Source organism: Astatotilapia calliptera, chromosome 17 (assembly GCF_900246225.1).
Source record: "Astatotilapia calliptera chromosome 17, fAstCal1.2, whole genome shotgun sequence".
NCBI classification, from domain to species: domain Eukaryota; kingdom Metazoa; phylum Chordata; class Actinopteri; order Cichliformes; family Cichlidae; genus Astatotilapia; species Astatotilapia calliptera.
In genome coordinates, this window is record NC_039318.1 from 38536426 (window position 1) to 38551222 (window position 14797).

At 42.8% G+C, this 14797-nt stretch overlaps 1 protein-coding gene across 3 annotated transcripts in view; it reads left to right on the forward strand.

The window, feature by feature from the left end:
* tmem178bb (transmembrane protein 178Bb) overlaps nt 1-14797 on the forward strand; it is a 72877-nt gene that overhangs the window by 26933 nt on the left and 31147 nt on the right. For all 3 annotated transcript variants that reach the window (XM_026146841.1, XM_026146843.1, XM_026146842.1), the window contains one exon: nt 10294-10407. In XM_026146841.1, the coding sequence (XP_026002626.1) occupies nt 10294-10407 (114 nt within the window). The remainder of the gene's footprint in view (nt 1-10293; nt 10408-14797) is intronic.

The following is a 14797-nucleotide window of genomic DNA, read 5'->3' on the forward strand; positions in this document are numbered from 1 at the left end:
CTAGGTCACAGTCCCAAAGTCAGGCCGTGCATCCAGCAGCGGTGCAAAAAAAGGAAAAATCCCCATAAAACAGTCTCAGGCGGCCGATAACTATAACAAAGGTCCCGTGATAGCAGCAGGACACTTCAGGCGGCCTGCCAAGGGCGCAATAGCGGCGGTGCTGCAGCTCCAGCGGGCGGCCATGGGTCCGGCAGCAGCGGCGAAACAGTTGTGGCGGCCTGCCATGGAATCCAGTGGTAGCCGGCGCAGCTCCGGTGAGCCACAGTGTCACATGGCGCATGATCCATGACGTGCTGGCCGTGCCGGACGTGGACGCGCTGGCCTTGCTGGTATCTCCGGCTCGCTGAGCTTCTCCACGGGCAGCGCGGGCTCCTCCTCAGGCTGTGAATCCACCGGCTGTCCGGGCTGGTGAGCAGCCTGAGTAGGAGAGTGGAGGTTAAGGGTTGAGAGCAAGAAGTTCATGACCATTGGTTTGAGATCGTCAACCAGCCAGGGGAATTTAAAAAGCGTCTCCTGCAGCCGCCTCTCCACGGCGCGATGCAACCCTTCCCCGGGCTTCTCCCACCACAAATCACACAGTCTGTAAACTTTGTCCATCATCTCCCTCCCGAGCCTCTCCTCAGAGTCCGCTAGACCCATGTTTGGCTGGATCATTCTCTCACGGTTGACGCTGGCCAACCATGGGGATGTGAGGAAGGAGGACCCAGATGTTGGATTCTGTGTGCTTACCAGTGCATTTATTTACAGTGAATGGAAAACATAACAATAAATCCGCAGTGCGTTCCCAACTCCCGTGACATGTCCTCTTCCCAGTGTCAGTGTTCCTTGTCCCCGCTCCTCAGTGTCTGAGCACCCTGCGGCAGACTAACCGTACTGACTGGCTGAGAGACTAACGTGAAGTCACGCAATGATCCAGCGTCAGAGAGCGCTCCACCGCACTCTTAAGTAGCTCCTCCGACTAATCAGCTGTCTGATGGTCTTCAGGTGTGGCCAACCACCTGGCAGGGCCACACCCACCAGGCCTGAAGGTGGCTGTAAACAGGTGCTCTCAGAAACACCGGCATCCACACACACACACACACACACACACACACACACACACACACACACACACACACACACACACACACACACACACACACATATACCTGCAAGCAGGGAGAACGAGAGACAGCACACCAAAAACACACATGTCCATAATTGCTCAGGGACCCTGGGTCGCTCAGGCCAGGTAAAATAAGTAATAAAGATGACACAATAACATCTTTACAAAATATATTTGTAAATTCTCACCAGATGTTGGTAACAACACATCCGATCACAAATGGGACCATAGATGTCCATAAGTTAAGTTATGTGTAAGAAATGACACAAGGAAAAGTATTACACCAAATATAGTACTTTTACTGAAATGTATTTAATACTTTGTACAGAGGCATTTGTTAGTGACGACAGCTTCCTGCCTCCAAACTTCACTGTTGGTATGGTGTTTTATCTTTTGCTCTCCAAACCAAATATGGTGTTTATTGTGGCATCCAAAGAGTTTACATTTGGATTGACCAGTATCTTTCCAGGCTTGTCTAAATGCTGTTCAGCAAACTTTAAATGCACTTCAGCATGCTGTCAAGGCCAGTACGTGAACGTGGACCTAAACATGCAGAACCAATAGGAATGATCCTAACACTGACTTTATTTACAAGAGCACAGGTGGAGTTAGCTCGTGGAATATCACAGGTGCTAACTACACTGGGGTAACTCGAGTGGGGAGCTCTGAAATACAGGGAGAGAAAGATTATCTGCGGACCGAGGACAGATTAAACCATCTGATCTGATGAGACGTACTTCGCAGACCGTTGGAGAGTGTCTCGGGAGGGGATGGCTGAGTGGGATCGGGTGACGTCCTGGATGGTGGGCGGAGCCTTTTGGGACAGACAGCAAGGAAATGGTCAGCGAAGTGAGCAAAGAGCGACCAATCTCCATAGGCTCGGTAGCAGCCTGTACAGAGGAAGATGCAGTGACATGAGCGGATGTTGATACTGGAGCTGAAGACGTGGGAGCAGAAACTGCAAGAGAACTGCAGGGTGGTCTGTGGGATCTGCTGCTTTCAGCCTCTAACCCTCCGCAGTGACCTTGCTCCCCAGTGAACAGCTCAGGGTCTGGGATTGAAGCATCATGAAACAACAGAGCTTCCTGGGGCTCACTAGAAATGACATCTGGGGTTGTGGAGCTTTTGGGGGCAGGAAACAGAGCAGGCTCGGAAGGAACAGGTACCAAGCCGGTTGCGGTCCTTGAAGAGATGCAAGAATCTTCTCTTGCCTGTCACTAATAGCTTTATACTGAGTTATCAAAAACTGGATGGATTGTTCATGGGACCTAACAGGTATCCCTGTTTTGCCATCACTGCCCGAACTTGATCCGCAGAATCCATTCTGCTTTTGGGCAAAATCAAACTAACTCGTATTGTCAAGTTAGTTTGATTTTAGTGCGCGTGTGGTTTGGACGGGTTGTTATCGACATTTGATGAGAATTTGAAGTCAAAAGCACCTGTAGCTGCAAGCAACCAGTGATGGAAATAATGATATATCTGTAAATGTCTCTTGCAGACTGGCTGTGAGTCCATGTAGCATTCAGATTACAGTCAATCAATCAACCACTGCTCTGCAGATGGTGAAACAGATGATGTCTATCTCTCTTTTAATGATTCTTTAGAGAAAAATGTTGAAATGAAGGAAGATTGAAATCAGTCTGTAATCAGCTGGATTATTGGCTTTTTAAGTAAAGCAATCATTGACCGTGTCCTAGGTTTAAACCATGTTCTGCTCACGCTTGGGCACATTTTCAGAGATCAGATTTCTCTTTCCATTGAAACACATGCTCACTAACCATGTTAGCTACGAGTTCCACTGTCAGGTTAAATAAAGGCTCCAAAAAATCTAAATTTTAATGGTAATATTGCATAAAGTGCTTTGAGTGCTGTATCAGAACTCATCCATTAATCAGCTTCTGTGTGAGGAAAGTTTAGGTAGTTCAAGTTGGCCTTGAAGGAGTCACTTCCTTAAAGGTTGTAATTGTGCCACTGACATGAACAAGCTCCCCCCTCACGTGATGAAGCCTCCAACACCCATCTGTGTCTCTGTGTCTCCCAACTGGGAAAACACAGCATCAGGGATGGCTGTCTGCTTCCCCTTCTGATCCTACTGGCAGGAGGAGGGAGGATGGACAGAGGGAGAGATGAAGTGTGTCATGCAAAAATGAGTCCATGCAGAGCTTGAACTATCCGGTTGTTCAGTCTGACGTCACTAGTCGTATCTGGACCTAAACTCCGCTGCAGGTCCATATATCAAACAATCACTATGGCATTACTGAGAGTTGAAAAACTGTCTAAAGTCTTTCATCTTTAATAAAATGATCAGCGTTCTGCTCTACCAGGTGTAACAATTGAGTTTAACATCCAGGCATCCATGAAAACGGAATTTATGACATTTAACGGAGTTAGAAGTTAGCAGGGAGTTAGCAAACTAGCTTCTATCTAAATACAATATAGCATGTCCTGACTGCGGGGTTTTGGAAACAAATTCAAACGTACAGCTCTGCTATCACTTCCAGCATAAATGAAGACAGAAAACTAAACAGCAGTGACGTTTGTAGGGTTACTGAAGTTGGGCTAGCTGGTATATAATGATGTGCTACGTGACCGCTAGTGACACAGCTATGTTAGCATAATATAAACAAGCTAACTTTTTTTCCACTCGATAAAAGTTAATGTGAGTGTTCTCGGTGGTCAGGAACAAATGTAATCGCATGGCAGGATGCTGTAAAAGGACCAAACTTCAGCCAGGAGAACAACTGAGATAATCCATCCACAATACGAGGTTAGTCATTCATATACTGCTGCATGGGCTGGGCTGTAGTTACATCCTAAGGTTTTAAAAACTGAGCTTAAATAAATGATTAGCGGTAATAAAGGGAGGTCAACAGTGATCACTGACTGTTTTAGGAGCTTTTTGAGATCAAATAGAAGAAAATACAAAACATTAAACATGTTAACAACACAAAAGCCATATTAAACGCAGACTACTTTAGACCCGGAAGTAGGATTCATCACGTCATCACTGAACAACCGGATAGCATGACCTTCCATCTGGCAGAGGACTGTCAAACCTTTCTACCATGACCACCAAAGAACAAAGAAAAAGTAAAAGCTCAGGTTTCCACTGGGAATGTTTCGCAGTCTACATAAAACCAGCAACTGGCAAAACCATACTTGTCAGTCGGATTGGCAGACAGAGGAGTGCGACTCCTCAGCCCAGAGAACACATGTCCTCTGCTCTGATGTCCAGCATGGTTTACAGCAGTGTGTCTCTGATGCTTTGCTTTTGGTGATGTAAGGCGTGGATGCAGCTGTGGAGCCGTGGAATCCCGTTCCCCAATGTTCTCTGGGAATGACCTCTGTGCGTCCGCCGAACCCGCTCTGTGATTTCCTGTGGGCCAGCACTTTGTGTCTGAGCTGCTGTCACTTCCACTTTGTTATAATACCACTCACAGTTAACTGTAGAAGTCTCAGTATTGAAGAAATGAGCGACCCATTCTTTCACAGATGTCTGTAGAAGCAGTCTGCAGGCCTGGGTGATTGATTTTATACATCTGTGATCGTGGAAGTGACTGGAACACCTGAATTCAATGATTTGAATGGATGAGTGAATATGTTTGGTCCTTCATAATAATCTGATAGGATAATCCAGTATTTCACTAAATTAATGTTTAAAGGACGATTTTAGTTTTTAACGTTTCGCCTGACTCTGAGGTGTTTAAGTCTGAGAGTCAGGAATAAATATAAGCACAGAACTCGGGTTCAGGCTTAAGCTACATTCAAAAATGACATAAGATCATCAGGCACAGGAAGCTGCTCTGTTCTAGGATCATGTTTAATGCTTATGAAACAATAAAGTTGTTTTAAAATTGTTTGTAGCCAAAACGAGAAAATCCAGGAACAAATTTGTATCTAAGACCTTACAGACCACACACTGATTCTCATCTGGGAAACACACCCACATTTACACTGATGGATGAATCAGAGAGCGCCCTGCACTCAGTATCTCGCCCAAGGATATTTGCATGCAGACTGGAGCAGCCAGTCAAACCACCAACCTTCAGATTGGTACATGACCTGTTCTACCTCTAGAGCCACAGCCACCCCAGCCAGATCTTCCAAGAATTTTGATGCAATATTTCAGATTTGTCAGTAGGCAGAGGACCTTTTAGAACAAAGTTGAAGAATAGTCGTGATAAGCAGGAACGCTCAGCTCTGGACTGCAGCCGCAGCACCGACCCGTCTCCAGCTCCTTTCTCCGCTCACTTGTGAACAAGACCCGAGATACTTAAACTCCAGGGCAGGAACTCATCCCTGACCCGGAGTGGGCACGCAAAGCCTTTTCCCAGCTGAGGACCACGGCCTCAGATTTGGAGGCGCTGATTCTCATTCCCACCGCTTCACACTCGGCTTCGAGCCCCTCCAGTACGAAAGAATAATACATATGAATACATTAGATTGACACAGGAGGGTAAAGGATATTTCAGGTAACGAAAGATCCATCCTCTCCTGCAGAAAGTAGCAGCAAGCCGGAGTCCTATTAACTGTATGTTCACATAACAGCTCTTCATTATCATATTCAAGTGAGTAACAATAACCTTCCAATGAACCTTTAATGTGATGCAATGGTGTTTGACCTTTGGCCTTCTTTATTCTAAGGCCTTTGAGCCCAAAAATAAAGCTTTAGACATCCAGAGACTGAGAACAGAAAAGCACTCACATGAGTGGATGTGTATAGAAATGCACTCGTTCAGTATCACTTCCAGTCACTATCAGTAATGGAGAGGAAATGGTGTCTGGCTCAGAGACGTTTGCAGAAGGCTGAAGGGCAATTTAACTAAAATGACTGAGATAGAAATCCATTTGGGTTTGTGAGAGCAGTGTGCCTGAGTCTAACTGCTGGAAGGAGGATACCTCAGTGAAAGGATGTAATGTGTTTGCCAGCTCACAAATATGCCAAAGGGTCGGAGTTTGGCTTGCTCAAGCATTTCTGTCCACAGAGACAAGCACCGGAGAGGTTAGCACTTCTCAGGAAATCAAATGTGGAAACACAGGCAGCTTCAGGCCAAGGGGAGAGCAGAAGGATGACGAATGTTTCATACAAACCTCCCTTCCCCCACTTCAAACATGGACTCGACTAATGGGACTTCTCCCCATTACTCAAAACATAACCTGCCTAACCGGATTTAAGTAATTATGTTGATTCAGCAAAAGCAGATTGTTAGTGAAACACAACAATCCAACAGGTCATGTTGAGAAAGTTATTTAAATAATAAGTCAAACAGAGCTTATAGGTTTTGAATATACTGCCCCCATCAGTAACTATGGTTGAATTTAAGTGACTTTTTAAGGATCAAGAAAATAGTGCAAGTGCTCTTAAAGTTGCAGTGAAATTCAGTTGAAACCAAACACGTTTTGGACAGAGACCAGACTCATTTATATTTACCATATGATGGAGCGCTGCTGCGACTGCAGCGATGCTGTACCGTCCGCCGTGAAGAGAGAGTTGAGTATAAAAGCAAAGCTGTCAATATACCGGTCGATTTACGTCCCTCACCTATGGTCAGAGCTGTGGGTAGTGACTCAAAGAATGAAATCGCGAATACAAGCAGCAAAAATGGGCTTCCTCCGATGGGTGGCTGTCCTCTCCCTTAGAGAGGGTGAGAAGTTCAGCCATCCGGGAGGGGCTCAGAGTAGAGCCGCTGCTCCTTCACATTGAAAGGACAAGGATGCCTCCTGGATGCCTAATGGGTGAGGTATTCCAGGCATGTCTCACCGGGAGGAGGCCCCCGGGCAGACCCAGGACAACCTAGAGGGATTATATCTCTTGGCTGGCCTGGGAACGCCTTGGTGTTGCCCCGAACAAGCTCATCACTAACAGCGGATATGGATAACGATTCAAGAGTGTTGTTACCGTCAGCCACCTCCTGTACGTGGATGATATCAAGGTACATGTCAGAAGTAAGCGAGACATTGAGTCATTCATCAGGACATGAGTGGGCCCGTTTGGATAAGTGTGACCAAACAGCTGAAAAGAGAGGAAAGGTGACCCTGACTGAAGGGGTGGAGCTGCCAGAAGGCAGATTAGCAGACATACAAGAAGCAACAAGAACCTACACACCAAATGGGAACCAGCTATAGCCAAAAACCTCCTGCAGGTACGACACGAGAAGCCAGCTGAACAGTATGAATAAGAGTCAAGCCCTTGTTATATGTGCCCCACAGCTGCTAGCAGCCGGTCGCAGGAGGACATAGATGCCACTGACATCAACTCCTCACAGTGTCCACAGTGAAAAGTGTCAGAATGTGGCAGCGAGGACGCACAACTCCAAGAAGAGGAGGAGACATTAACACTCGATTTTTATTTGCCTTCTATACTTTTGACGCCTTCTAAAGATCTCAATGAAGAAACTGTTGTTTTTTATTATTCCTTCTATTCCAGTGTCATATTTATTCAGTTTCTCTTTGTTTTGTGTGTTGCTGTGTTTTCAGCTCGGTGTCACATTATAGCCCTTATATGCACTGTGTCTAATAATGCAAGCAGCTCTATGGGAGTTTGTTGGTGGAGCAAACTGACAGTAGTGCAATCTCTGTTATCACATTTATACACTAAGAACACACAGTAGTGTAGCGTGTATGATGTCTGCGTAGCAGGCAGCATTGAATTCAAGTGAACTGAACTGAATTCAGTTTTATTTATATAGCGCCACCTGCAGGTGCTAACTTTAGCTGCTGCAGTGGCCCAACGTGCAGACCTTAAACTCCTGTGACAGAAACCTCAGTGAACTGAAGCAAAGTTGGCCATAACTCCTCCATAATGATCATGTGATACAGAAGATTATTACACCAAGTTACTGATGCTAAAGGTGGTTCAGTGTATAAGCCCATTAATCATGAGGTGCACACGGCAAAGGCCTGCGTGAAATGCTCTCACTGAACAGCCTTTCCACATTAAAACAGTACAGTGAGCTCTCCTTTGTATTTAGCCAAGCAGGTCTTTGTAATGTAGTTTGTTATAGTTGATCACAGCTGCTCTCTGCTAAAATTACAAAATGTTGTCACTTTGCAGTGTGTCAACAAAAAACAAACAAACAAACAAGGCAGCACAGTGGTTAGCACTGTTGCCTCACAGCAAACAGGTCCTGGGTTCAATTCCACCACCAGGCCGGCGTCTTCCTGTGTGGAGTTTGCATGTTCTCCCTGTGTTTGTGTGGGATTTCGCCACAAGTGTGAATGTGAGTGCAAATGTCTGTGTCCACGTGTTAGACCCGCGACAGGCGGGCAACCTGTCCAGGGTGTACCCCGCCTTTCGCCTCTGGGATAAGCTCCAGCGCCCCCCACGACCCTGAAAAGGATAAGTGGAAGTGAATGGATGCACAAACAAACAAAAACAGCCGCAGAGAACTGACTGCACTTCAGCAGGGAGGAGCTGTGTGACGGTGCCCCATCAGTTCTCCAGAGTAGCTCTGTAGGGGCACGTATGTGGAAGTACGACCTGTTTATGTGCTTTCCACACAAGACATGGACACATCATTGCAACAGAAGAGTCAAGCTCGATGTTTACAATGTCGGCCAAATACTTGGCTGTGATGCATTTAATGTAGCTTGAATTGTTCATTATAGAGAAAGACCCTTTAACTAACCCTCTTTACTTTCCTTGGGTACAAAGCTCAAGACATTATTTACCTGTTTACCTGTTTACCTGTTTTCTGCTTTACAAAGGTGAAATGAAAAATTATTTTATTTAAAGTTTATTTTAATAATCTCTGGATAATATTAAATGTTTTCTGTGAGATGTAGTATTTGAGCGTTTTATTTAATCTTAGCTGTGCGCTGTGATTGGAAATACTGGTAAATATCACTGGATTACATTAATGATGAAGAAAAGTTAAAAAAATAAAAATCTAGGAGATTCTTGGCCAACCAGTGCTGGCCCTGTCCAAGTGTATTTCCTCAGCCTCTAAGTGATTAATAGTGATTAATGCTGCCAATAACTTTGCCCATTTGTAAATAGCATTGAAGCAGAAAGTGGGAACTAGAGTTAGGGGTACGACTTGGGTTTGCTTGTCTTGTCTGTTATTTGGGCCTCGGTCCACCCTGGAGTTCATGCTTTCGGTGTTATAGGCAGAGCAATAAACGTCACCTTTGTCTGTGTGTCGGCTTTTACTTGTCTGGTTTTGGGGAGCACCTGTTTGTTAACCCTTATGTTACGCTCACATAAACCACAGTGTAGCAGTGTGTGTGTGTGTGTGTGTGTGTGTGTGTGTGTGTGTTTGTTTTCAGGACTGAGGAAATGCATGTGGTGGTATGATTGTCTTGTCTGTGTAATTCAAACCTCCAAAGACTCTAATAATGTCATGTTTGTGAGCCACGTGGCCTTGCCAGAGACAAGCAGCAATGGTGTCAAAAGGAAACGGAGGAAGTTACAGCCTCATTATGAACCTACAGCATCACAGTCACAGGTGTGGGCCGGGCCACAGAGCTACAGGAGGAATGTGTGTACAGGCCACACTAAGCTAGGAAAAAGCAGATGAAACAATCGCCTTTATCAAATAGTTGTAAATGGAGTAAGCAGAAAATGCAAAGACGGAAAGATGTCTTCATCATATTCATGAAGTATTTTAACTTTTGTAACAAAAGAATTTCCAAAACTGTATTTTTCCAATTTATTGAGTAATTGGGCTCTAAATGTAACAACAGCACACACGGGAGTTTGTTATGTGCAATGCTGCAGCAGTGCATTACAGTATTATATTTAGTTATTATACATACTTGCCTTCCTGAACATGAATTTAATTTGCTATTTTCATCATAAGTAATGATATAATTTTTAGTTTTGACCAAGTATTTGACAGATTTCTAAATTATTTGTGCTTTCTTGTTTTATGATAGATGCTCCAGCCAACGCTGTACTGTTAGGAGTGCACACTGAAAGCTCTCCTGATTCATTAGTTAATAGTTTTAGAGGAACATAATTTTTCACGCAGCCATTGTGTTCCTGCTGTGGTTTGTAGAGATGTTAAAAGAGTTTCTTCACCACTGATGCAGGAAGCTGATTGTGCGTCCAGTGCAGACGCAGCCTCTCCAGCTGAATCACGTCTGAACTGAAGCTTCTGTTCAGTCTGTGTATCGTTAGAGTGAATGTTTGTGTAAATATTCTGTTTATAAAAACAAACAAACAAAAACCTTTTGTTCCTTTGCAGGTTCCATTACTCGGTGCTCCTACATCAAGTATCACTATTCCTCAGCTACGATACCCAAAAACCTCTCCTACAACATCACCAAGACAATAAGGCAGGACGAATGGCACGCCCTCCGTAAGTCTGCTGCTGTTTCTCCTTCTGTCACGTAAAATCCTTTCATTTTAAGTAGAGATGATCTGGGTTGAGTACATTTGTTTTCTGTCTCTATGCAGTTACATGTTCATATCATATCTATGAACAGATTCAGAATTCCTCCGTCTCAATAATGACTTTACTGACTTTCCTCCCTTCAAATTACAGTTTCAGCCATTAATAATATTCAAAGGAAAAGGTGGTAAAAAGGCAGGAAACTTACACTACAATTAAACCTTAATTAAATCAATCAGTGCATTATTATTTTTCCTTTAATTCATCAACACAGGCTCCTCTCTGCTGTTCTGCTGTTGACTAAGTTTTTCTGAAATTCACTTCTGTGGGACAAAGATGGCTGTAGTTGAGTCAGAGCAGGAGGTCCACCACAGCGCGCTCACTTCTTCCGTTCATCTGTTCACCACTTTGTTTTGGAACAAGAAATTTCTTCCACTTTTGACAATAATCCAATAATTAAGGATTGAAATCTGCTCAAAGAGCGGTCATCTGATTCTGGGGTATTTTCAGGGGGTTCTGTCTATTATTGTAGGGTCTTTTCTTTAAAATATAAAACATGCTGAGGTGATTGCTGTTGTGATTTGGAACTATATAAATAAAGTTAAAATTAACTGAAATACTAGAAACCATCCTCAGTGTCTCTGACAGCAGTGTGGTGGCTTGTAGAGTCAGAAACTAAGTCGCTGAGTTAAATGGAAAAACTCAAACCATCAGTCTGAATAGTCTTTAACTGTCAGGTGACAGAAAAGCTCTGCTCTAAAACCACACGTGTCATCTTCACAACTTTGACCTTCACATCTTTCTACAATATATTGAAGGTTGAAGCCATGGATGTATTTGTAAATACCAACTAAATTCTCTAATATTTAATACTTGTTCCTCTCCTTTTTATTGTTGTTATTATTATTATTATTATTTTATTACTACCACTGCCATTTTCTCTTATTTTCTTCTCAATATAACTGCACACTCTCTATATGCTCCTGTAAAGCTGAGGAGCCAAAGAATTTCATTATGGATAAATGTTTGTCTGTACACGACAATAAAACTTGAAACTTGAAATTTGCAATTTTCTGTTTATGTTATCTGAATAAATATTTAGTGTGCACCAGGTTCTTAGACTTGCACCATAAATGAAAGAATTTTATAAGAAATTGCAAAGTTTGCATGTAGAAACTGGAACTTCACCCACTGCTTCAGTCCAGTGTGAATGTGAAAGAAAGAAGAAGAAACAGCCTCAGACGGCATCCTGATGACGGCCAGGCAGCTAAAAACACTGGACACAGGGCGGCATTAAAGACAAACAGCTTATACACTGTGCTGCAGGGCTTGCTGTATATTTGGCATTTTAAGCTAAATTATGCTTCAGCATAATATTGGTATGAATGACAACATCACACAGAAAGATAAATCAACCAAATATTAGTAACAAAAGAAAAGGAAAGAGCTGCTCTTTCTAAAGCTAGTGCTTAGACGTCACACTGAAAACTTCAGTTGTTCTGGCGAGGCCAACACTGCAGAAGGATTGTTGACAGGAAAGTTCCAGTTTAATGCTTAATCTTCTCTAAATATGTTGACACAGTTTTTGCTTTACAGTCATAACACACTGGTGTCAGGGGAAGGGATTACGTGTTCCCAGGCTCAGGATCAGGCCTTTTGAAGACTCACACAATCACTGACAGCATTGAAAGCTCTGAGGTTATATTATGTAAAGGTGTCTCGTGCCACCAACACAGCTGTGAACACCAAGGCATGGACACTACGCTCCAGGACAGAGGGCACATGGGACACCAGTCACAGAAAACATCAAACTGTTCTTGGTGTTATTTTAAATGTTTTTCTGTAATATTTAATTTGCTATGTTTAGTATATTCTCTGTTACTTTGCAGTGTATGTTTTATTTTCCTTGCAATGATAAAAATCCTGGTTCTGGAGTTGGTGTGGCCCCATGTGTCTTCCTCTGTGGTTGTTTTCATTGCTGGTTGATGCACTAAAGCTAACGTCAGTGTTACCACAGATGTTAGCTTTACAACAAGAGAGGCTAAAGTTGCAATTAATCAGCTCTGTGTGAACACATTTAGCTACAATGTAACAAACATTCATTTACATTATAGTTCTGTGTTGCACTTGGTCATATTTCCTGCAGTCAGCAGCAAATCCTCTGTTTTCCATGTCTTTGGCAGTTCATGGTTTTACATTCTGCAGACTCAACTCTATCAAGTTTTAAAAGGACATTATTGACCCCAAATCATATCAGGCTTTTTAGCTGCAGCCGAGGACAAAAGCCAACACATTGGTCTCAATAAGGGAAATAGTGGATCCAACATCTAATTAATTACTATCAATTTTATGTAGCCTGTAAGGGGTGTAATATATCCTATGAAGTATGTTAAATTGCACTTGCCTGTTTTGTAGAAATTAACACAGTCTGTGCCTGTTCCAATAAGTGGTGTCATTCTACCTCTTCATAGACATGGCCCAGGTCCCATTTTCTTTTTATGGACGCTTTGTTGTGATCGGGTAACTTTCATTGATAATAGCCTCCATGGTTTGGTACAAAGATGGGTTTCAAGTAGGACTGCCACAAACGATTATTTTGATAGTCGACTAGTCACCGATTATTTTTGCGATTAGTCGACTAATCAGATCATCATCCATTGGACGTACAGCTTATTGCACCAGCAGCATCTGGTCTTATATAACTATCATTAGCTTACAGCTTTAAGTGTTTAAGGTCTGTGCTAACTAAAAATAAAGACAAGATGATAGTTTATTAATTTTTAATGAAATTTGCAGATTGTTTCGGTGAAGTTTAATAAACTCCTTGCTATCTAAACTATAACAGGACACCGGAGTAAATTCTCCAGCGTCTCACACTTCTGATAATCAGCTGTCTGCTTGATGTTTATTCAGCTGTGTAAAAACTATAACTTTAATCTCAGCCAAACCGATTTACTCAGGAACAAATAAAATACTGAAAAAAGCCAAACAATAACATTTAAGTTATCTAAGTGACTTATATATATGTTTAACCTGACTAGCGAAAGACGGCGGTGGGTTTGAAAACGATTTGCCGGGAGTCCGGTGTTCTCACGGCTCTAGTGACCTTGCCCCCGGCTAGCTATCGAGCTAGTGGGTAACAGACGTCTCCGAAAACGTCGGAGCGCTTTTGAAAATATGCGGTGTCTTGATAAACTGAGCCGATATTTGAGGTTTACACAGCTACATTCTCGCCTGAAAATATGTTAAACGTTTATTTTGTGACCCAGAAAGAATAATAAGAGTAAAGTTAAAACTAACTAGCTGCCTCCATTGTTGACAACTATGCTGGGCTGCGCTATGAATTCTGGGACACAGCTTCTTCTTCTTCGGGGTTTAACGGCAGCTGGCATCCTTGTACATGCAGTGCTGCCATCTTCTGTTTCAGTCCGTTATTACACTCTTAAATCCTACTACTCATTCCTGCGTCCTTTGTGATCTTACAAAGCTTCAAACGATGCGTCGACTATTAAATCAGTCGTCGACGATTTTAATAGTCGACGTAATCGTGACTAGTCGACTAATCGTGGCAGCCCTAGTTTCAAGAGGAGTTTCTTTTGGTATCTCGGGGAATAACCCTTTGGATTTCTCCTTGACTCTTATCTTATTTCTTGCTCTCTTATTTGTAGAAATTTGAAGAAACTTTGTCCTGGAAGTTAGAATTTTTCCTTTAGCAGATGAAAGTCAATAAATGTGTCATTATTGTATAAGTCAGCAACAGTTCCAATATTTCTGTCCTTCCGTCCCTGCAGTATTGGGTCAGGAATATGATGAGAGAGGTCAGGGTTGCCCCATAGGGGTGTCCTTCTAAGAAAGGAGATATTTATTTTCAGAAGTGAGGGGGATTCCTGCCAGACGCAGAAGGTGTTTATTATCAAATAGTTTGTGAGCTTGGACATTTTTTTGTACCTAAAAATAGAACATCTTTTAATGGGGTTTCACCTCATGACATGTTGTTCTATTGGGACCCATCGAACCTCACTGCTCTCTGCATGTAGCCAGATCCAAACTGATCGGTACTGGGAGGCAAGATAATAGTTCCTAAAGTTTGGTAAATTAAGTCCTGCCCTTGAATATGGGGCTTGCAGAGAGGTGAGTTTGACTCTTGGATTTTTCTTTTGCCATATAAAAGAAGTTATAAGTTTATGAGGCTCTTTGGAGAAACTTTTAGGAACATTTGTAGGGAGACATTGAAATAAGTAAATGAATTTAGGCAAAGTATTAATTTTAATAGCATTTATTCTGCCTATGAGAGATAATGGAAAATCCATCCATCTCTGAATATTAAGTTTGGTTTGCTCCAACAGTTTGATATAAT